The sequence below is a fragment of the Halichoerus grypus genome, chromosome 2, assembly GCF_964656455.1.
Source record: "Halichoerus grypus chromosome 2, mHalGry1.hap1.1, whole genome shotgun sequence".
NCBI lineage: Eukaryota > Metazoa > Chordata > Mammalia > Carnivora > Phocidae > Halichoerus > Halichoerus grypus.
Window position 1 is genome coordinate 141,104,233 of NC_135713.1, and position 24,839 is coordinate 141,129,071.

General features: G+C 39.7%; 1 protein-coding gene across 2 annotated transcripts in view; it reads left to right on the plus strand.

The window, feature by feature from the left end:
- The window catches only part of PGGT1B (protein geranylgeranyltransferase type I subunit beta), a 54,130-nt gene extending 29,654 nt beyond the window's left edge, over positions 1 to 24,476 (plus strand). For both annotated transcript variants that reach the window (XM_078067608.1, XM_078067607.1), the window contains exons 5-9: positions 434 to 566; positions 6,228 to 6,273; positions 14,115 to 14,299; positions 18,894 to 19,002; positions 23,066 to 24,476. In XM_078067608.1, coding sequence (XP_077923734.1) covers positions 434 to 566; positions 6,228 to 6,273; positions 14,115 to 14,299; positions 18,894 to 19,002; positions 23,066 to 23,247 — 655 coding nt within the window. In that variant the 3' untranslated portion in view covers positions 23,248 to 24,476. The remainder of the gene's footprint in view (positions 1 to 433; positions 567 to 6,227; positions 6,274 to 14,114; positions 14,300 to 18,893; positions 19,003 to 23,065) is intronic.
- The last annotated feature ends 363 nt before the right edge of the window (positions 24,477 to 24,839 follow it).

The window sequence follows — 24,839 nt, forward strand, 5'->3', positions numbered from 1 at the left end:
CATATACATTTAGGAGAAATTTCACATGTCAAAACTTGGGTTTGGAAATTTCTTACTGCCCAGTGGGTCCTGGGTGCTTTTCCCCCCATTAATTCTCAAGCTAGCGTGCCACGATTGTCCGGGATAGGGAGCAAAGAAACTTCAAGTGGTGCCATCTGGGAAGCATTAACTGGTAGTGTATAAAGCTACCCAGAAAGCAGAACTTTGAAATGGAGTGGTGATTTAGAGATCATTTTATATTATTCAAGTTAATAGTCCTGTTCTTTATTGACTAATATAAGTAGTATATGGTTTTTAAATCCATATTTAATCATAGATTTTTCTGCGAGTAAAGACATGAAGTAGGTGTTTCTTACCCCTCCCTCCCCCCCAAAAAAATAAAAACTAAATTATAGTGCGATGGAATCGTAAATCGTACTGTTACTTCTTTCAGCTTCTGTGCAGTCCCTGAAGGCAGTGAAAATGATATGCGATTTGTATACTGTGCTTCCTGTATTTGCTACATGCTCAACAACTGGTCGGGCATGGATATGAAAAAGGCCATCAATTATATTAGAAGAAGTATGGTGAGTTATGTTGATAAATGACTATTTTAGGTTATTATTGTTGCTATATGGGGACTGCACTATGATGCACGTCTCATCTCTCCTCCACCAAGAATCTGGAAATAAGGGCAGTAAGGTTGCTTTTTGGATATGTTGCGTAATCAGAACGGCCATATAGAAATAATTGTGAAGGACAGATTGAGTCATTGGCCGTTAAAATTCACACGTCATTTGATTGTATCTAAGGAAACAAATGTCTTTACTAGAAAGAGATTGGTCAGCCTTAGAAGGAAAAAAAAAAATGAAGTAAAATCTCACAGGCACATGTTTGATAGCCTTTGCTAGCAGGGGTCAGTGCGGAGCCCTGGCCAAGCATAATGGAAAATTATGGTTTCTTAGGTGAGACTATTTCTATATTTGGTGTGAGGTGGGAGTTCCGTAAGTCATTTGACTAGCAAGAACCACATACAACAAGATTGACTGGGCTAACAATAGATTTTCGGATCTTTTTGTTAATACTTGTGTGTGCCCCTCCCCCCCCCTTTTTTAAAGATTTTTTTAATTTATTTGACAGAGAGACAGCAAGAGAGGGAACACAAGCGGGGGGAGTGGGAGAGGGAGAAGCAGGCTCTCCTCTGAGCAGGGAGCCCGATGTGGGGCTCGATCCCAGGACCCTGGGATCATGACCCGAGCCAAAGGCAGACACTTAACAACTGAGCCACTCAGGCGCCCCGTGCCCCCCTTTTTTTTAATCTAAGGTTTATTTTAAGGCAAGTATCAAATAGAAGTGCTATTCTTTCACAATACAACTTAATCTTTTCCTTGGCAGTAGTAAGGAAAGCTTAGTCTCAGCCAGAATTATCCTTTGCTCTACTTTTTTGTCTGTTGTATGAAACTGAGACATAGAAATGTTGCTTCCCAGGTTTATTACTTCCCAAATCTGAAGTTTTCGTTTCATAGACTAGACTCTTTTAGGATTAATTCAACTTTTACTCGTCAGTGTTTCAAAATGAAAATTAAGTTCTTAGAGGAGTGAAAATTTTTTTAACTGAATGTGTGAATATGGGTCAGATTTTGTAGAATCTGCAATAGCCCAAACTTCGGAGAGCCCGTGGAGCAGAAAGAACAGGCCCTTCAAGGAGTTTCAGAGGGAAAGGAGATTTATATTCAGTAGAAGGATGGGTGATGTGTGTTTTGGCGTAACTGCTACGGCGGCAACGCTGTGTTCTTCTTCGTGTGTTGTATGTGGAAATACAGCGTATTGATTTGCCCTGCTACCAGTGACGGTGACTTTGGAGCACCGGTTAGGTTAGCATTTCTCTGCTTGTCATTATTCAGTATCTTGTGGTGAGGGATTTGGAGACTGTTAAATAACCTGTTCCTCATCAAACTTTTATCCGCTGGTGGTGGTATGCAGTTGAGGATTTTCCAGCTCTGTCATTCCTCCTGTGATTTTTCAGTTGAAATTCTGCTTTTAGAAAAAGCTTTCTCTTTACATCTGTCTGTATCACTCTGAACTCCAGATTCTTGTTTTATCCAGTGGGCTATTAACCTGTTACTGTCGTTACTTATTTTGATGGTCAGATTGTCCCGGATTCAGCCAGTGCGAGCCCCACCAAGCGGACGCTTGTGCCTTTTTTTGTCTCACCCCCTTCATTCTTTGAGCAGCAGTTGGCTTTCTGGCACAAGAGTTTCCAGGTTCATCTTGTACTTTCCTAGCCATAGCCCTGGAATCCGTCATTTTGGCAAGGAGCCCTGGTTCCTACTGGAGGATGGTGTGTAGAAACGAGGTTTTGGGCACGATCGCTGTGCTCACTGGCATTGGGATATTGTGGCTTCTAGTCCCTCTCTCAGCAGGCCGAGCTAGGAAATGTATGTATGCGTGTGTCTATGCACAGAATCCTTCCCCCCCCCCCCGCCCCCCAGTTATACGCACCCACTCACCTCTATTTCCTTATCTATGTGTGTAATAAAAACCATGAGTCCTATTGATACCTCAAATTTCAGTCCAGCACCACAGTTCTTTTTTATCTTCCTCCTTTTTGTAACTCCCTTCTCAGACAGTCACCAGCCTGGTTCCCATTATCCAAGATACATTGCTCTTTTTGTTTGAACCTGAGGGTATATAGTCAAAATACCATATTTAAGAAATACTTGAGGGGCTCCTGGCTGGCTCAGTTGGTAGAGCATGCCCCTCTTGATCTTGTGGTCATGGGTTCGAGCCCCACATTGAGTATAGAGATTAATATTAAATCTTTAAAAAAAAATGCTTGAGTTACTTCTGTTATTCCCCCCCCCCCTTTAGTATGGTTATGTTATTTAGTTAAAATACAGCTAAGTTTGTTGGTGTTTGGGCTTCATTTTAGGGTTTTCCCCCAAGTTGTTAATTTTTTAAAATTTACTTAATATGTGAAATATTGACTTGGTTCTGAAAGTCAGAACTGTACAAAAAGGGATATTCCAAGATGTGTTACTCCTTACCTCCTGTCCCTTCTATCTTGCCCCCTTGCTCACTCCCGTAGTTGCCACCTTGTTCCGTTTACACTGTAGGGGACCAATCTCATTAGCATTTGCTTTGTCCTTCCCGTATTTGATGAGCAGATATGTACATTTTTGTTTCTCCTTCCTTCTTCCTCACAAGGTAGCACACCACAGATACTTAGTTTCATAGTACTCCGTTGTGTGCATGTACCTAGTTTTTTGAACTGTTCTGAACATGGAACACGTATTTTCCAAAGACGAATAATGTTGAAATTAATAACCATCTGCATATGCATTTATGTATTTTTGGAGATAGATCTTCAGAGTGAATTCCTAGTAGTGCACTTGCTTGATCAAAAGGTAAATGCATATGTAATTTTACTAGATGTTGCCCATTTTCTCTCCAAAAAGGGCAGACCAGTTTCTCTTCCCACCAGTGTAGGAGAGTGCCTGTTTCCATACCACCTCGCCAAAGCAATGTGTCGTCATCCTCTTTAATTTTTATCAGTCTGATGGGTGAAGAATGATCTTTCAGTGTGTTTATTTTTAATTTGTATTTCTTTTATTATGAGTGAGCTTAACCACTTTCTTCACTCCAGGACGATAGAGCACCAGGCCACACACAAGCACCGGTAGCCTGCAGCCCAGTTTGCTATCCCAAGTTCCAGTCCATTATTAGTTTGCTTTTCCTGTAGGAACTCCAGTTTTGTGTATGCTCTTTCTTCTTTGCTTATCTTTGATTTCAGTCACTTTTTCTCTGACCCTTTTTACTGCTGTGTCTTAGTTTTAGTCTCTTGGCTGTTTTCTGCCTTTCGTCAGTGTCCCTTACTGTCTTTTCTTTTGAGACTGTTATTCCTTGGTCTTATTATTCCTTATTTTCTTCCATTTCTTTCCTGAAGTCATCGAACTGTTTATTTCTTCCTACTGTTTGTCCTGTTTTTAACTTTTAGTTTCCTTTTCATACTCTCAGGTGCTTGCTTGATAATCACAGTTGAGTTTGGGCTGCTGTATTACAGTTTTCCTCTGCTTTATGTCCATTTTGGGGAGGCAGGGGCAGATTTTCATATACCGAGATGTTTTCATTCCATTTGCTGTGTTTTCAGAGTTATTTTATATAGATTTGTCTCCTTGTTTAGTCATTTTGCAGATGTTCTTTCTTAGAAAAATTTCTATTTAAGAGTACACTCTTTTCAGTCAACAAAGTATGATTTCTTTAATGAGTTTTTGTGGGGTTTGATTTTATTTGTTTGTTTTCATGTTGGGGAAAGTGTGTGTTTCATGATTTCCTGGTAGAAGAGAGATTCTCTTGTTTCTCATGTCTCTAAATGTTGGTCCTTTGGTGTCCTTTATGACCTGATCTTCGGAGGGTCCGTCTCTCTTCCTTGTTAACTTGATTCATCAAAGTCATGCCCTCTGAGCACTGCACCCTCTGAAGTCCCTTCCCAGTGGTCAGCGCTCTACTGTTCCAGAACTCACGCAGTCCCGGCAGCGCTCGCCTGGCATGGTGGGCCGGCCCGTGATAGGGATTGTGACCACGTGGGCTGAGTGAGGCCCAGGGATCTGAGTCGTCAGGGGGAGATCACCACTGCTCTGGGGCCTGTGCAGCTTTTTGCCGTCACATCACAAACTCTTCAGGATTCGTAAGTGTGCATACAGAGAAGTTTTAAGTGGTAAAACCAGTATTTATTTAGTACATTGTAATATTAAAACATTAGAAATATTGAGAGTTAAAGTGTTTTCTTTGTAAAAAAAAAAAAAGCTATATATATATATATATATATATATATATATATATAAAAGAATGAAGTAGTTTGGACAGTGTTTGCCTTGTTTCCTTACGTAACTTAGGACAGGGAGGGAGCATCGTTTCTGTCTCGGTAAATGATCAGACTCCTTCCTAAGTTCATAGCAGCTTCTAACACTTTCTCCTTTGTGTTTTCGTCATTGTAAAACATCTCCAAGGATTCCTTTCTTCATCCTTTGTGTCACAGCCGTGGTCCTCACTCATGCAGGCCCCTGCCTTCACTTAGTTCTTCCGATGGCAGCACCAGCAGCCTTCCCGGGACTAGCCGTTTTTTTCTGTAATTCTGTGTTTGAGCTCAGTTTCACTTCTAGCGGTGCCACTTCTCATTTCTTGATTTGGTGGCCAGTCTGTTCTTTTGGTTCTGCCTTTTCAGAGACCGTCACGTGGGTTTACTACTAAGACAAAGGAAGAGACAACACAACCATACATTTTGCTGTCTGTGCATGAACTGAACAATATGTGCAGTGACCAGTTACTAACAGACTCTGAAAAAGGTGGTGGGACTAGTTACTGATTATGATGCACATCTGTCGTTTATGTAGTGACTTGTGAACTGAGGTGCTAGCAGCAAGTTTGTACTCTGTGCAGTTGCTCATAGTTAATATACCGTGGTTGCGGAAATTGGAACCATATTGTGTTGTTTAGCTGAAGGATGGTACGTGGAATTTGTGCGTATCAGAACTGCACAAAAGAGGGACTACCTATATTTCGCTCTTAGGGTGGACCTTCTCCCTCCGGCGGTGATTTTAGATCTGTCTCATGCCTACCATTGGCTCCCTCCCCCACCCCGATTTTCCACAAACTTCCCTTGCTCTCTGCAAAAGGGTGACAGGAGTGGGAGAGGCAGCTTGCTGGGATTTGAGGTTTCTTTTTCTATAGACAGGTAATTTAAAGCTTGCACACGTCTTCCAGCTTTGCTAAGGTTTTGGTTTTATATAGTTGTATTGTTCTGTTTTGATTTTATGGGATATATGGGGAGATCCACATTTGGGCAGGTGCTGTTACCCTCAGCTACCCACAAGCCTCAAAATAGACTTGTTCCATGTTTATAATATTTTATTAGTACAGCATCTTTACATTTTCCTTAAACTTGTATAGTCTTGCAAGTAGGAAAAGAATAAGGGTTGGGGCTTTTTATTGGGTAGAAATCAAATATATAGATGCCATCTTTGAACAGTCTGTCTCAGAATGTGCCTGCTGTATGCATTTAGTGATTTGACTTGAAGAATAAGCCAAGACCAGGTACTTGGGAATGCCTACAACTACTCCTTTGTGGGAAAGAGTATTTTGGAGATATGAGGGAGAAACCAAAATGGATCAAGAGACCAAAAATTAGCTAACAAGGACTTATTTATTATCATTTCCCTATTAAACTGAATAATGTTTTTCTTTTTCAGTCCTATGACAATGGGCTGGCACAGGGAGCTGGACTTGAATCTCATGGTAAGACATCTTAAAGTAAATGAACATGTAGTTTCTTTTATTCCTTTAATTAACAATGGCATCTGCGACATGGAGAACCCTGGAAGTTTGCCTCAGCCCGTGGTTGTTGTCTTTCCTACTTCTCTCTTTTGACACTTTATGCCACTTTGAATGTCTTCTAGGTCAGTAATAGGTCAGAGAATGTTCAGACTAAGATTTTCACACTTTTCTAGTATTTTCAGGTTACCTATTTGACTGTCAGCTGTATGATAATATCCTGGGGTGATTTCTTAAGATAGCGCCAGAAGACAGCAAGTTTTCTTTTTTGGCATAACACTGAAAAGCTAGATGCAGAATATTAAGCATGAATCAGTGAACTTGTGAAGAAATGAAAATGTCTTTCTCAATATAATAATCCTTAGTCATTGCCGTAAAACATTTTGCTGCATAGCATATGTTCAGTGTATAAATTAATAGCGTTTCTCCTTTCACCCTTTTCCCCACTTGGGGCAGAATCAGAATAGGGAGATGATATACTTAGTCTGTCAGCACATCAGTAGCCTGAAGTTTTTCAAATTGAGTATTTCCATGTAAGAGTAAGTAAGCGCCATGCTCCTTTTTAATTTTTTTTAATTTCTTCCTTTTTTTTTTTTTAGATTTCATTTTTAAGTAATCTCTACAACTAGCATAGGGCTCGACTCCCAATCAAGAGTTGCATGCTCTACTGACTGAGCCAGCCAGGCTCCCCAGCAATGTTCTTTTTTTAAAAAGAAAGAGCCTAGATCAAGGAGGCTCTCTGAGTGAACTCCTTAGGTTTCCTCTTTATTATGGCAGTCTCTTTGTGCTCGCCCTCTGGCAGCATGACAGATCTCAGAAAGAACAGGTCTCAGCCCTGATACCTGCTTGGGACCTGGCCCCTCACTTAATCGCTCTGAGGGTTTCCTCGTTGACCGACAAGAAATAATTGGACCTTCCTTTAATTTTAAAATTGTTGCTAGGATTATAAGAGGTAGGGGGAAGGTGGTTTGTAAACTTTAAAACATGTATAAAAAGATATTTTTAACATCTACTCCTTGACCCCATCTCCTTGTACTTCCCCTGAGACCTTGTCCTGCTGGTCTTCTCCCTCTCACACATCTTCATCCCTCCTTCAATGTAGATATTTGGAGAGTGCGTATCACGAAGGGCCATGTAGAAGACTGTCTCGGTGTTTCCTCTGAAGCCATACTATAATCAGGACACCATAATTCCTGTGTGTGCCTACATTTGGATGAGATTGGCCTTGGGGCAAGCTGCAGTCGCAGTTCTGTCACTGGTCATCACCACTTGGTGAGGAGGGATATGTACTCGTGGGTGCACAGAGAGGAAATCTGGTGTCTGAGAATTTCCGAGAAGCCAGGGCCTCGTGCTCGGTGTTGGAGAGGGTGTTAACAGGCACTCTGGCTGAGGCGACACATTACCAGTACGGGAGACCTGTGATTCAGATGCCGTGGGTCCCAGGAAATTGGGATTGCATTTGCCGGAACATGAAACAGAGGGCTGCTCAAACATGAGTCTCTCTGACAGCTCCTGTCAGGAAAGCATCTTGCTGAGCCACACTTAGTAGTGATTTTAAGTCTGTATGACTTGAGTAGGATTACACCCATTGAGATCATCAGTCATGGACTGTGGTTCATGCAAAAAGCTTAGATCTATCTTCCTTTTCTCTTTGAATTTGTTTGGTGGGCTTGAGACCCAAAGCTCTAGAGAAGGGCGTCCTACTCAGGGTGCCACAGTGGGCTGGTGTCCTGCCAGTGGGCTCCAGGAATGCTTAGATACCAGCTCCCTCCACCTTGGGGGCAGCCAAGCAAAGCTGTGGGTCTGGAGCCCCCACTCAGGGCGCCACAGAGTGCGGACGCAGGTCAGGCATCCTGTCGTCCGGGTGCTGTGAGGTTAGATAGGCTGAGGAGACTGCTTTGGAGGCCCTCGGCGTGGCCTTCCTTCCACGCCTTCTCTCCTCTCAGCGCTGCCAGGCGAGACCTCCTCCTCAGAAGTCAGCCTGCGGTTTGGCTGCCCCTGTAAGCCTTTGTCTTCTCCCTTCTTCTTCTTTCTCTGGTTAATCTTTTCAGAGAAGCAGTCCAAATATACTCTTGGCCCTTCTCCACAAGTGGCTTATTCTTCAGCCTTCTATATAAGCCTCAGCAGCTTCGGGAGTTTCTCTTGTAAAGTCACCAGTGATCGACATTTCAAACCCATTGTCGCCTTCTCACTTCTCGCCCTGTGTTTCCTGAAGCACTGGAAGCTGTTAGCCTCTCCCCTGCTTTCTGGAAGCGTCAGGTTCCTCTTGCCCCACTTCCTCACAAGTTGTTTCTGGCTCCATCACCATGCTTGTGTCTTCCTCTCGCCCCCTTACCTGGACCCACCTTTTTCTTGCCTTCGGGTGGTTCCTCTTTCTGAATCTCAGGGCTCTTCTTGTACTTGCTGTTCTGTGTACGGAAAACCCTCCACCCTCACCTCTAGCTTGCACTTGGCTCTGTTTCATATCCCTAGGTCTTGGCTCCAGTGATTGCTTTTAATTATCATTTTTGAGATTGCAAATCACCCACACACACTCCATTCCGTATCCCCTTTCCTGTCCTTGGTTTTCTCTGTATTCTGTTTTATCATGTGTGTGTTATCTGTCTGTCCGCACACGGGAACGGAGATCTTTACCCGTTTCAGTCACTCTTGTGTCCCCCACACCTAGTACATGTGGCGTGCGCTGAGATGAACGAATGGATGGTTTTATTGGTCCCCCTGTGCTGGTGGCACCAGAACTCTGTTCCAGATCTGTCTTGTTGCTCTGGAGCTGCTGAGTACCCTCCCCACCTGCCTGCCAGGCCGATCTCCCTCCGGAGCCCTTCAGCGCCGCAAGCTGCGCGTTTGTAGAGCCATCGTGTTTTCATTCCTTCCTCCCACGCCTGAATGTGTTCCTCAGGAATGTGGAGCAGCTACTTCCGGACCTACTGGTTTTTCAGTCCACAGAAGCCAGAAGTCCAGAATTCGGGGCGTTTGATCTCATGTTCTGTTTTGTTTTGTTGTTTTATTTGCACTTACACCAGTGTTCTCCTGTAGGTCGCCTGTTTATAATCCTTGATCTCCAGACTGAAAGGACTGGAATTTATGATGAAGCAGCTGCCCTGTGCCAGCTACCAGTTAGTCTCATTTAATCCTCACACCAGCCCTCTGGGAGTAGGCATCTGTGTGTGACTTGGATTCCGTCAGAGAGCGAGACCACCATGAGTAGTAAAGAACTGGGACTTACTGTAGGAATAAGATTGTACACAACTGTGGAGGAATATGGAGAAGGAAGGGCCTGAAGGGCAAGTTGGTGGATTGGGGGGAAGTCACTGATAAGGCGTCCTGCGGCCCCGGCCCAGGTGGGCAGTGAGACCTGGCAGGTCAGGTGCATCCAGCGACCAGAGCAGGGCTGTGGTAGAGGAGTCTGGCGGGGGCCGTTGCTCCAGCATCTGACTGTGGGTCTTGGGTCACCAGGGCAAGAAGTAAAGCGGACTTGCATTCCAAGTATGTGGGAGAATCAGGGCAAGGTGCAGTCTCCTGGCACCTCTGCCTTTGTCCCTCAGCTCCTTGACCCGCAGCTGGGACAGTGGGTGCTGCTTCTCTCCTTCCAGCGGGTCCCACACAGACTCCGCGGACTGCGGACCATACAGGGAAGCACCTCTGGCCCAGGCAGGTGGACGCGGAACCAAACCACTGCAGTAGCCATTGTCATTTTTCTCAGACTTGTGACTTCCCCAGTAGGCTCACATATCATCGGGCATGTAACGTAGCCCACTGGAAACCCTGTGCGTGCTCAGCAGTGCCCCTCATTTTAGTTCTCCGTGTCCGCTTCCAGCCTTGCTTTGTAGACGCGCCCGTGGGCCACCCCTTCCGTGCATCTCGGGCTGCAGAGAACGTGTGCTCCCCCCCATGTTCTCACGGGCCTTTTCCCCGAGGGACGGGGCCTACATTCTTCCCTTGCCCGAAATGCTTCCCCTCCCACCTGCTTCTCCTCTTTCCCCTTTTCCTAACCTTCCGAGTTTTGCCAATCTTCCTGTGGCTGGTTCCATTCTCTTTCAAACTCTTCATCGTTTCTCATCCCTTGGCCCTAAGCAATGCCTCCCTTTTCTGTATTCCAGCCATACTGGGCTCATACCATCTTCATGGCACCTCCCCATTGGCCTTAGCGTCCCCGCTACGTTGTGAGCCAGTAGGTCACATTCGTGTCCAACTCCACTTGCCCTCATACCGTGCACTTGTCAGCAAGTATTTGAATTGGCTGTCCTCTCTCCCCCTCGGCATCCCGAAGTGCGGGAGGCTGAGTGTGGGCTGCGCGTCCTCCTGCTGCAGTTCATCGGCTCTTCTCCCACGACTGCTTAGCTGAGAGCCCATTTGTCCTGCAAACCCTTCTAGGCCGTGATCATCAGATGTGAGGATTCCTTTTTATCCTAGTGAGTCTCTTAAGCACTAGCACAGTTGTAGGGTAAAGTGTTCGTGTGTTTGGAAGAATTGGGTTTTCCTGCTCTGCTAGAATTAAAGCTATTTTTTCCTCTCAGGATTCATGATATAAAAGTAATAGTTCACATAAATTAGTTTGATTTCATGGTTCTTCAAAAATCTCTCTACTCCTTAATCCAGAAGAGAAATTTTCAACTCTTTGGCCTAATTTCATGTAAGCATTCAGCTTCTTGAATTTTCCTTACTTTACCTTTTCCGTGGGATATTTTAAGTGTGAAATGGTGTACTTTTATTTTTATACCTATTTTTAGCTTCCTACTTCATCTCTAGCTATAGGATTGTTAACCTTCTTAAATTATATATTTCAGAGCACATGGACTCCTTCAAATAATTTGCTACATGCAAATAAATAGAAGAGAATGCTTAAAATTGGGCTTTAAAACCTTATGGGAGCAGTAAGTTAGCTTACACCTGTTAAAACACTGTTAAAATGTAAGTCAGTCCTAGCATCCAGGACTAGAGGCAGGAACACCTCCTTCACCCTGCCCCCAGGAGCACTGAGGTCGGTTGTTAGAACCAACCTCGGTGGTCCCTTCCATCTGTGGTGTCCATGACTATGGTATTCTGCACCACACCGAAATGATCCATATGACCAAAGCATCTCCCTTCAGGTGACAAACTCAGCAGGTGCAGTCTTTCTCTTGTTTGCACGTGCCTTAATATGTCTTACTGTAAGAGCCTTCAGTACAGAAGATTCTTTTCATACCTTCTTCAGCCAAGGCATAATGAACACAACCTTCTCTTGATGAATTCAGAAAACTATGAGAAGCAGTTTTGTATTGTACTTTAATGTAATGATGTAATATTCTTTTTTTTTTAAGATTTTATTTGAGAGAGAGCACGAGCAAGCGGGGGGAGGAGCAGAGGGAGAGAGAGAAGCAGACTCCCCCTCCTGAGTGCAGAAGCCCGCGGTGGGGCTTGACTTCCTGACCCTGAGATCATAACCTGAGCCTAGTCAGATGCTCAACCAGCTGAGGCACCTGGGTGCCCCTGTAATTATGTAATATTCTTGAAATGTTTTGAAGCTTGTAGGAATCATTGATGTAACCTTATTTAGCCCCTTTTGGTGCTAAATAGAATATGAGTTCCTGTGCCCACTTTTTTATATTTCTTAATTGACTTATTTATTAAGATGTTACTGTCTTTTCTTGCTCTCTGTATCTGCGTCTAACACTCTAAGTTAATACTGTTAGCCCAGGTTTTTAGAATTAGTTTTTAAGAATTTTGTATAAAATATTTGAACATCTCAGGGGTAAATGTTGGTAAATGAATTTTAGCTTAAAGCATAGATTTTGCAGTAAGTGTTTTTGGCTACTCAGAGCTCAAACTTACTTCAGAAGTTACCATTGTGCAAAGCTGGTGATTTGGGCAAAGTAGAGAGTATTTTTACTTTGAATTGTGCCAGTTTGCTTTAAAGAATCCTAACAAGTAATTTGGAGAGTAACAATTAAATGCCTCTTTTTACCTTTTGGTAGGTTGTTTTTTTTTTTTTTCTAAGTTTGATTTATTTAAGTAATCTCTACACCCAGTGTGGGGTTCGAACTCACAACCCTGAGATCAAGAGTTGCATGCTCTTCCGAGTGAGCCAGCCAGGCACCCCTACTTTTTGGTAGTTAATGAGTACATATTATCTGTTGGAGATTTTATATTTAATGATGTAATAATACCTGAAGTCATGGCCAGGTTGTCAGGAAAGAGAAATTGAAATTGGTGGGTCACTGAAGACGAAATAAGATTGGTAGTTGCTTAATAGGAATTATTCTAAAAGGTTACTATAAATTTGTTTTATTTTTCTCTTTTCATTAACTCATGACTGACATAGATCTCCGGAATCACTGGGAAAAATTCTGAAGATTAAATAGTTCTTACTGACAGTGACCTTTTTAATGTGCTGCCTGCCTGGAGTTTTCTAGAGGGAATGCTCACTTTTCTTTTGCCAGAGAATGCATCCAAGACGTGTAACAGTAAAAGGGAAGTTGTAGGATGAAGCGTATTATAAACCCTCCATTTCCGTAGCTGAAATTAATCAGTAGTGGAAAGTGTTGTTTCTTTTCCTGTCTGGAAAAATAAGGACATTTCAGTTCCTGAGGAAAGGAATCACTTTTGTGAGTGTACTGGTTTCCTGTTGCCTCGGACTTAGTGGCATAAAACAACACAAGTCTGTTCTCGTACAGCTCTGGAAGGCAGAAGTCTGAGCTGCCCTTCCCAGGGCTGCTTCCTTCTGGAGGCTCCAAGGGACAGTCTGTTCCTTTGCCTCTGCCACCTTCTGGTGGCTTCTGACACTCCCGACATGTTGCCGAGTCACTCCAGTCTCTGCTTCGTAGTTCCATCGCCGCCTCTTTCTGTCATTCCCTTCTGCCCCCTTCATAAGGACACTTGTGGTTGCATTTATCCAGGGAAATCTCTCCGTCTCAAAATCCGTAGTCACATTCACCCAAAGTCTCTTTTGCCGTAGGGGGAAGCGTTGCCATGTTCCAGGGGCTAGGACCTGGACTTCTGAATCTTTGCGGGTCATTATTCAGTCTACCACAGGGAATGGATTATCCCCGCGTGTCTCCTTCCTCATAGGCCCTTCTTCTCTCCCCACCCCCAACACGATCTCTCCCTCGTCCCTCACTCAGACTTGTCTTCCTTAAATTTTTTAAGCTGAGTAGGTATCATATCTGCATATCTGCTTCTAGCTTGTCTGTGTTATATGTGAAAATTAGTCTGTGGGCTCAGGCAGATGGAACCGCAGTCCATGAGCACTGTGTGGTTTTAAGGGAAAGAAATCAGACTGGGGCGACAGGGAGGAGGAGTCCTAGGTTTTAGTGTCAACTCTTCCATTAAACCATGTAATTTTGAACATGTTCCTTAACCTCCGAAGTCTTTTTTTTTTCCCCCATAAGTAAAATATTTCTTAGAGCTTTAAATTATTTTATTTATTTATTTATTTTTAAGATTTTATTTATTTATTTGAGAGAGAATGAGAGAGAGCGCATGAGAGGGGGGAGGGTCAGAGGGAGAAGCAGGGAGCCCGATGCGGGACTCGATCCAGGGACTCCAGGATCATGACCTGAGCCGAAGGCAGTCACTTAACCAACTGAGCCACCCAGGCGCCCGAGCTTTAAATTATTTTAAATTCCTGCCTGTTTCATCAAATTAATATTGAAGACTCCAACACCTTCTGGTTATTTTAAAGGTATAATTAATTGTCTTCTAAATTTACTTTATTTTACTGATTTCCAGAATTGTATAACCATTGTTTTTTTTTCTCCAGCCATTTCATGTTATTTTCCTAGGCATCTGATTTGACGTTTGAAGTATTGTGTGGTTTCGATTAACAGGAGGATCAACTTTTTGTGGCATCGCGTCACTGTGTCTGATGGGTAAACTAGAAGAAGTTTTTTCAGAAAAAGAATTGAACCGGATAAAAAGGTGGTGTATAATGAGGCAACAAAATGGTTACCATGGAAGACCTAATAAGCCCGTAGACACCTGTTACTCTTTTTGGGTAGGAGCAACTCTAAAGGTGAGAGAAAGAATAAAATTGAGAAACCTATACTCTGTGTTGATACAAATTGTGCTTTAAAAGTTTTGGTCTTTGTAATGGTCACTAAATAACGTTAAATTTAGGCTGCCGAGTTTTTTCTCTTGCTCCGGCAAAGCTAATCTCTGTACGGTTTTTCTATAGAATTCAGGTATCTGTTGTGCTGCTTGAAAATTGCCATTCTTATAAAACTTAAGTGGCCCAGAACATAGATGAGAAAGGATAAGGTATAAGGTATAAAGGTTGTAAAAATCTTGTTACCAAAACTGACGGACCAGTAGTCTATCTGAAGCAGGGATCTATCTGAACATGATAGCAGTAAAGGCTTTATGGGAAGTTACTAATCTTAAAAGATAAACCATGGGTCATTCCCTTGAAAACAGTTTGTGGTTTTTAATTTTTTATTGATTTATTTGCCTAACCCTTCTGAATAACTTACTGATTGACACTTTTGCACATTTCTCTCCATTTCTTACCTTTTTGACATGCCTAATTTCATAAGCTTATTAACCACTAAATACCCTCAAGTTTGCTCTGTCTTAAAATTGCCTTTCCCCTTTAAAATGTTTCACCTAATTCTGATATTCTGAAATCTAACAAAAGTCTGTGTTCATCTTTTATATAATATCCTAATTTTTTCTCTTAAATTCTGAAATGCTGAAAACAGAATGATTAAAATAAAGGCAGTGTATCTCCCTCTCTCTCCTCACTCCTAGTGCCATTCCTCGGGTGTACCGCTTTAATATTTTTTTAATTATGGAAAATTCCAGACATATTCTGAAGTAGAATAGTGTAATGAACCCCTGTAAGTCCACAGGTGGACGCATCAGCTTTTATCCCAAAGCCAGCCCCAGTCTTATCCATATTCCAACCCCTTGCCCTTCGCCTCACTGTATTATGTGAGGGCGGATCCCAGATAACATTTTTTATATTATCTGGAAATTTTTCAATATAGTTCCTAACCAAAAATAACTTTCTAAGTAACAGAACTGTAGTGTCATTGTCACATCTGAAAAAGCCCTAATTCCTTGATACCTTTAGGTATCTAGTCATTGACTATGTATATTTCCTTTTGCATCACATCAAGAAGCACATAATCTTTGGTCATCTCCTTTTGATCAAAGGGCTCCAGAGCCGTCAAACCGGATTTATTCTCTATAAAGTCCCTCATCAGCTTTTTATTTTATGATGGCAAAATATACATAATATAATATTTATTAGTTTAACTATTTGTAAGTATATAATTCAGTGGTATTAATTACATTCACAATGTTCTATAGCCTTCACCAGTATGTATACCCAAAACTTTCATTATCCGCAGTATATACTCTGTACTCATTACCATTCCCCTCTCCCTCTGGCCCTGGGTCATCTCTCTTCTTTCTGTCTTTATGAATTTGCCTGTTCTTGGTACATCACATAAGTGGAATCACACAATATGTGTCCTTCTATGTCTGGCTTATTTTGCTTAGCATAATACTTTCAAGGTCCATCCATGTTGTAGCATATATCGAAATTTCATTCCTTTTTATGGCTGAGTAATATGCTATTGTATGTTTATATCACATTTTGTTTACCCATTTATCCGCTGATGGACACTTGGGTTATTTCCATGTTTTAGCTGTTGGGAATAAGGCAACTCTGAACATAGATGTACAAATAATTGAGTTTATGTTTTCATTTCTTTTGTATATTTACCTAGGAGTGGAATTGCTGGATCATATGGTAGTTCTCTGTTGAACTTTGTGAGGTACCACCATGCTTTCCACAATGAGGGTGTGCACCATTTTACATTCCTGCTAGCAGCGTACCAGGGTTCCAGTTTCTCTATACCCTCAATAACACTTGATTTTTCTGTTTGGTTTTGGTTCTTATAATAGCCATCCCAGTGGGTGTGAAGTGCTGTCTCATTGTGGTTTTGATTTGCATTTTCCTAATGATTAGTGATATTGAGCATCTTCTGATGTGCTTATTGGCCATTTCTGTATCTTCTTTGGAGAAGTGTCAATTCAGGTCCTTCACCCATTTTTTAATCATGTTTTTTGTTCTCAAGTATTTGGGATATTAATCCCTTATCAAGATATATGGTATGCAGATAATTTTTTCCCATTCTATGGTTGCCTTTCACTCTGTTGGTAATGTCCTTTGATGTGCAAAAGTTTTTAATTGTGATCAAGTCCAGTTTATCTGTTTTTCATGAAATCATTGCCAAAGCCAATGTCATAAGGATTTTCCCCGGTATTTTCTTCCAACAATTTTTGTAGTTTTAGCCCTTGAGTTTAGGTCTTTGATTCATTTTGAGTTAATTTTTATATATGGTATAAACTAAGGGTTCAACTTCATTATTTTGCATGTGGATATCCTGCTTTCCCAGGTTTGTTTGTTGAAAAGCTGTTCTTTGCTCCATTAAATGGCCTTGGCCCTTTGTGGAAAATCAACTGAACACATACATGTGGGTTTGTTTGTTTGTTTTATGGGCTCTCTATTCTGTCCCATTAGTCCATGTGTCTCTCCCTATGCCAGTACCGTACTGTTTTAATTCCTACAGCTTTTGTAGTAAGTTTCAGAGCCAGGGAGTGTGAGTCCTTCAACTTTGTTCTTTTTCATCATTGTTGGGGCTGTTCGGGCCCCTTGCAGTTTCATAGGAATTTGAAAATTGGTTTTTCCATTTTTTACAAAAAAGGCTATTGCATTGAATCTGAAGATCACTTTGGGTAGTATTGACTTTTAATAGCTTAAGTTCTCCTACAGTGAGCATGGGATGTCTTTTCATTTATTTAGATCTTTAATTTCTTTCAGCAGTATTTTGTAGTTTTCAGTATACACATCTCTCACATCCTTGATCAGATTTATTCCTAAATATTTAATTCTTTTATATGCTGTTTTAAATGGAATTGCTTTCTAATTTCTTTTTGGATTGTTTGTTGCTGTTGTATAAAAACCTCATTGGTTTTTTTTTTTACAGAATCGTTTTAGCAGCCATTGAGGTTAACATATGTTTTAATCCATTATATTGTTCTTTTTGATGCTCAAAACATCCCATTTTTAGCCAGTCAGAGATCCTTCAAGTAGGCTCTTGAGTCTTTTCGATATGACCTTGGTAGTCTTTGACAATTTTCTGAAAGCAATCATTTTTAAACATTTTAAAGATTCTTAATTCTTACGAATATCACAAGTTTAACTGATTTTTTTTATTTTTAGAAGTATTTTCCTGTTTTATTTTTTTAAGTAAGTTTTCCACCCACTGTCAGGCATGAACTCATGATCCTGAGATCAAGAGTCACATGCTCTACTGACTAAGCCCACCAGGCACCCCAACTTTAAATGATATCTTAATTTCTCTTTAGACATTATCTTTGATTCCCAACTATGAAGAATGAAGATTTAGCCTCCCTTTTTTCAAGCAGATTATTACTGGTTATATATTTTTTAGTCCTGAAACTTTTCCTCTTGCACCTTCTAATTCTGTCATATTACCTTTACTTTTATAATGTCGAGTTAAGTAACATTCATATTTTATTTAGTAACAGTATTCACATATCTTATGCTTTGCCTGTAGGTTGATTCTAAAATTTAAAAACCAAGAATCAGCACTGACTATGATCATGTAAATACTGTTTATTGCTGAACCAAGTACATCTTAAGGTTATAGTTTCTCCTTATGTAATGACCCATCGGCCACTTGATGGAAAATGTTTCTAGCTGATGGATTCTAATGAGTCTCTTTCCTTTTTATTGTATTGACTAAATTAAAATGAATGAATGTGTTTCTTATTTGTATCATAATTCTTTTAGGCTTTGTTTCTCTTTTTGAGAAATAATGGTTCTTTAATCACTCATATCTTCTATGGCTCTTTGATTCATTAACATACTTTCAACTGCTCTGTGTCTTAACAGGAATTTTTTGAACCCTCTTGTCTGCTGCCCCACCCTCCCCAATACCCTTTCATAGTTTGAGTTATTCTTTATTTTTTCTATTTAATGGGATCTTGAGAGAGAGAATAAACATATGTCCTAAATCTTAAAGCTACATAGTTTTTTATGCTAAAAGTATACTTGTGTCACCTTTTACCTTTCCTGATTAAAAAGCTACAATTTTTTTACTAGTCTCAAAACTGTCATCTGGTTAATAATTTTTGTTGCTCTTTTTTGAAATATTTTTGGTTCAAGTTACTAACGGTTTGTAAGTAATAGTTCAAAAGCCTATAATAAGAATTAGAATATCGATAGATAAAATTAATAAAATAAAAGATAAAATTGTCCTTTTTAAAAATGACTGATTAAGTTGAACAGATTGGCAGAGTTGTGTTTTGAACCTAGCTAAATGTGATGCAAAGAGATTAGTTGGGCATGGTTCAGAAGAGGGAAGTAGTGAGTAGGTCAAGGAAAGGAGAGTAGTTGTGATCAGATGACAAAAATGATAATAATGTGGTTGACTGATTCTAAGTGCTCAGGTCTCCAGAGGCTTGCTTTAGCTACAGAAAAGCATATTTAATTGATGTATATCTGAAAATTGAGCCAAAGGTCAATATGAAAGTTTGATGTCAGTAAATTTATATTTGTCCTGTCATTTCAGCTTCTGAAAATTTTTCAATACACCAACTTTGAGAAAAATAGAAATTACATCTTATCAACTCAAGATCGCCTAGTAGGGGGATTTGCCAAGTGGCCAGATAGTCATCCAGGTAATTTATTTTTTGTATGAATCTAGAACAACTTTATTTCTTGAGTAGACCCTCAGGCATCTTTGTCAGAAAGGGCATAAGAGAAAATTCAGCTACAGTTGTAAACTTAATATGTTTTTTAAAAAGGTAAATTGTTTAAGTTTAGGGGAAATTTAGCATGTTGAGGGGTATAAAGGAAGGGTTGAATTATCAAGATGTATTGCTATAGTATGCTTTGTTTTCCATATATTTCACTTATCAGTGTTTTATTTCATTTGAGGCAGTGAGGCAGATGGTCTCAATGGGCCCTGTCCAAAATAGAGAATCATTTGGTCCATCCAGAATCTTTAGGATTATTAGCTGTCGCTAGAGCTACGTAGAATGAATTACCAAGTCCAGAAGGGAACCTGTTCTTACTCTGTTCAGAAACCATTACATCAAATATCTCTAATTCTGAAGGTAGCTGTCCCTCACTGTCCATACCCTTGTTCTCTGAATTTCATCAGATTCAGGTTAATTTTTTTAGATGGGTACTTTGCTATCTGAACTCTTATCATTCACTGTCTAAAACTCAGGAGCCAAATAGATTCAGACAATATGATATTCATTGTTTTCCAAACTCAGGAGTGGCAGAGAAGTAAAGAACAAAAGATTCTTGGGTTTAATAAGTACAGTCGATCCTTGAACCACACAGGTTTGAACTTTGCCTGTCCACTTGTAAATGGATTTTTTCGATAAACATTATATTGTACTGTAAATGTATTTTCTCCTCTTTAATGCTTTTAATTTCTAAAGCCAAAGAATATTTTTTCTAGTTTTATTGAGAAATCATTGACCCTACATCACTGTGTGAGTTGAAGGCATACAGCGTGATGGTTTGGTGCACATCTATAATGAAATGACTGCCAGAGTAGGCTCAGCTAGCACCCACCTTCTCATAGAGATACAGGAGAAAAGAAGATGGTAAAGGGCAAACAATTTATGTTTCTGATGAGCAGTCTTAGGGTTAACTGTCCGAACACGTTTCCTGTATGTCGTATAGCAGGGTGAGCTGAAGTCCTCGTGTTGTGTGTTACACCCCCAGTACTTACTTATTAGTGGCAGTTTGTTCCTTTTGACCCCCTTCTTCCAATTCCCCCTCCCCTGCCACCCCTGCCCCTCCTAAGCACAGGTCCAATCTCTTTTTTTCTATGAGTTTGGTTTTTTGTTTTTGTTTTTTAGATTCCACATGTAAGTGAGATCACACAGTATTTGTCTTTGCCTGACTTATTTCACTTAGCATTACACCTTCAAGGTCCATCCATGTTGTTGCAAATAGTAGGATTTCCTCATCTTTATGGCCGAATCATGTTCCATTGTGTATGCATATACCACAGATTCTTTATCCGTTCAGCCATCGGTGGACATTTAGGTTGTGTCTGTATCTTGGCTATTGTACATAATTCTGTGAACATGGAGGTACAGATACCAAGGTAGTGTTTTCATTTCCTTTGGGGATATTACTGGATCGTATGGTAGTTCCATTTTTAATTTTTTGAGGCTTCTCCATACTTTTTTCCATAAGGGCTGTGCCAGTTTACATTCCCACCAGCCGTGTACAAGGGTTCCCTTTTCCACTTACACGCCGGCGTTTGTAATCGCTTATTCTTTTGATTATGGCCATTCTAGCAAGAGTGACATAGTATCTCACTACGGCTTTAATTTGCATTTCCCTCATGGTTATTGATGTCAAGCATCTTTTCATGTACTGGTTGGCCTTTTGTATATCTTCTTTGGAGAAAGAGCTATTCAGATCCTTTGCCCCTTTTTCAGTTGGGTTACTTGTTGTTTTTTCTGTTGAGTTGTAGGAGTTCTTTCTGGTTTTTTTTTTATGTTCTAATTTCTAAAGCAAAATAGTATTTTTAAATTTTGGTATGTGTAACCATAGCTGTAAATGTTAGAGCAGTACCTCAAGAAAACTGAGAATTGTCTTGATGACATTATTTTTCATCAGAGCTTGTACTATTTTAACAAATGTACATTTTAACAAATGGGAATAGGGAAATGACAATATCTTGGAAAGCATGTCTGGCATAAACATACTTGAAATACATTTTGAGTATTTACAGTAGATTTTTTTTTTTAAGATTTATTTATTTGCCTTAGTGAGCAAGCGTGAATGGGGGGAGGGCAGAGGGAGAGAATCTTCAAGCAGACTCCCCACTGAGTGTGGAGCTCGCCAGGGGCTCGATCTCACAACCCCTGAGACTATGACCTGAGCCAAAATCAAGAGTCGGATGCTTAACCACCTGAGCCACCCAGGCGCCCCAGAATAGATTTTTTTTTTTTAATTCTTGAAGGTATTTTCTAGCACTTAGTTGCTAACTTTAATATTTGTGTAAATACTTGGATGTAATACTTTTTACAGATATGGTAAAATGTCTTCAGAACCTGTAAACTGCAGAGCATAGAAAATCTGTGTATCATAAATTGAATTTATGTGGAAAGACCTGTTTAATAGGGCCTTTGGGAAAATCATTTTTTAAGAGTCTTTAAAATTAGCATATTCTTGGTTCTAGTTAATTTAGTAGCAGATTTGACACAAAGCATTTTTATATACCTTTACAGAAGAAATTTACGAAACTAATGAACTTTTATTATGAAGAAACTATGTATTTCAGCATTTGATATGCTTGAATATACCTACAGATAAGTTTTTAAAAAAAGCTTTGAGGTTTGAAACAATTAAGTTCTGGTTCATTGACTTTTACGGAAAGCTTTCTGAGAAAAAAATGTTTTATTTTTCCATTACGTGGAAAGTAGAAGATCCTATTTTATGTTATCCTGGATGGATTTTATTTCTCTTTCAGTTGCATTTTTTCCTAGAAAAGTTTCCTCATTTCTAGTCAATAAAATATAATGTTGCTTTGTGCCTTCTGTAATCTTAGAATAACTACAAGGAAAATTTCATAGTACAGGGGAAATTAAATTTATTTTTTGTGGTCTGAAAATGAGAGAAAAGTGAGCCAGAAGAAACCTAAGCATTCTCTTGAGAAGACATGAAAGGAGATTGACATGGGCCTCCACTAGTGAGATAACATTTTCAGAAACAATCTTGAGTAAGCACAACTATCTGTCCCTGTTTTGAAAAGTAGTTGATACTCATGTAAGTAAAACTTTCTAATACTTCTGACAAAGTTTGAGTCGGTAAGGTGTTCTGAACTTCAGTAGCTCTTGAGGCCATAAATGATGGCCAGTACAAAAATAGGAAAAATGCCTGATGGCTACAAAATCTGTTTTTTTGTAGTATGCCCATAACTGCAGATCTCTGAGCTCTTCAGAGTCCGTATAAGGCTGTCCAGCAGGCAACAGCCATGTGATTCCTGTGGCCACTTGAATGGAAGAGGGTCGCTGCCCCCAAAAGACGGGAAATAGTAGGGAGGCCAGTATAGAAAAAAGGTTATGGTATTTATAACCACAGAGAATGTGAGTTTGTTTTTACTGTCAGGTCAGACATTTTTTGGATGATTGACATTCCCCTAAATAGGAAAACTAAATTTGGTACAGCATTCCACAGCAGATTATTCTGTTTAGGCATCTTTCACTGAACACAGTACTGAGGTAGTATTGGTTACGGAAATGTCAGAGCTAAAACTTAGGGGGGAGGGATATTGCTACTTAGAGTCAGAGGTTTATTTTCATTTTTCAGGAAAATTTTTCCTTTTATGATACAGAGCTAAAGCCCCTTATTTCTGTATTCTGTAGGAAGCAAAGAACCCCCTGAGAGGTCTTGTATTACTGCTACTCTACTTGGTTTTTTTAATCACAGAGGATGTTGGGAATGTCACCTTTTCATTTGAGAACTGTTTTCCTTTGTTAATGATATTTTCTTCGATAAAATATCTGATTTTGATCATCTGTTTTTTTTTTAATTGGTGTTTTGACAAAGACTTTGAGAAAGCACATGTTTCAAAACCTGTATTTAACATTTTTCTAAATTTAATTTTAATGTGCTGGACTAATAGATATGTAGTTATAGTACTTTGCAGCATGTACAAATAAGAATGGCTGTTATGATAAAAAAAAAAAAATACCTCGTTTTCAGATGCTTTGCATGCATACTTTGGGATCTGTGGCCTGTCACTAATGGAGGAAAGTGGAATTTGTAAAGTTCATCCTGCCCTGAATGTAAGCACACGGACTTCTGAACGCCTTCGAGATCTCCATCAGAGCTGGAAAACCAAGGACTCTAAACAGTGCCCAGAGAATGTGCACATCTCCACATGACTGACTTCACTTAGGTCGGGAGGGTGGGGGGATTTGTAGCATAACTGTAGCTCAAGGTTAAAAGCCATGTATAACCAATGTGCTCTTTTTTTAAGAGGTAGTCTCACAATCAAATCTCGTGCCGATGTCACTTTGGAATATGGTCTTGAGCCAGTAACCTTTGTACTGGGTTTCAAGAAAATCTTTGTTGAAGTCTGAACCACAGTGGACTCTGTTGTGGTTCTTAAATGTTTCTACTGTATTTCTAAGAAGTTCTTTGGGGCAAATTAACTATATGTATGTAGGTTATATTTTTAAAAAACTCTACGAATTGTATCATACTGTAAAATGGACACAAATCTTCAAAACAAGTTTACAGTTCACATAGCATTGATAATCCTTGGGTGAACACTTAGTGATCATTTAAAAAGCTTGATAGCTGATGGTAGGAAATTGCTTTAATGAATTAAGTATTTAGGATTCTTCTTTGAAAACAGATGATTCCATAATTTTTAAACAGAAGAATGACTTACTTTGTCATATTGTGTGTGCCAGTTAAACTTATGAGGCCTACATAAATGAAATTAACTTCATAGCAAGGATGAATAGGCTTAACTAATACAGTAATTTTCTAAAGGGACATTGATTTAAGAAGACTATTATGTAATTGAGGGAAAAATAATTTAACTGTATGTGATTGTGAATGAGAAAGTTTTGTGCTGTGTGGGTCACTTATTTAGATGTTGTGAGGGTGAATAACAGTTGTGTTTGATTTTAATTTCATTAGTTGCTTTTTCTTCTTTCTGGGGAGAAAATAGTCATCTAGAAGGAAAGACATTGAGTGGTTTGGTTTATTTTTCTGAAATACGTGATACTGTAAATTGTACTTTTATAAGGGAGTTATTTTTAGCTATTGGTTTTTTTTTAGTTTGTTGCCTCCAGTGTGTTAGTGGTTCTGATTTCAAAATGACAATTTTCTAATTTTTTCAAAGTAAATAAGTAAAACTCTCAGTAAAAAACCAGAACCACTAAAGTAAATTTAATGGTGCAGCTCCATACATGGTCATTTATATTTTTATATTTTCAGGTAAGTGGAAGGGAAATGTTCTGTTTAGGGGTTAAAGACTGGGGTGTCGCTTTTGTTCTTCTTGTTTTGTTCATTCTGTGAACTAGCTAATTATAAAGGAAATCGTGTAAAAACTCATCTTCATTAGTAACCAATTTATCAATAAATCACATCCATCACTGTTGTTGGAATGACGTTCAAAGATGTGAGACAAGTACTGAAATGGAGAAGAAAATCTCTTCACTGAAGGAGATAGGTTAAAGTTAAAGTCTTGGTGATAATAAATGTTGAATTATTCTACACAGCTATCAGTATAAAAAATTACTAGTATTACTGTTTAGGAATTATAATATTTAAATTTTGATTTCCTGAAAATGCCCTTAAATGATGGTCCTTCCAAAGGGAAATCTGGTATGTGCTTAGAGAAATGATTCATTTGTTGTTGGCATCCTTAGTTTTAAAACTCCTCTTGCCCAGGTCAACTTTATTATTTTTTTAATTAGAAATAAAATCCATTTTCTGATTGTGGGGGAAAATATAAGCTTAA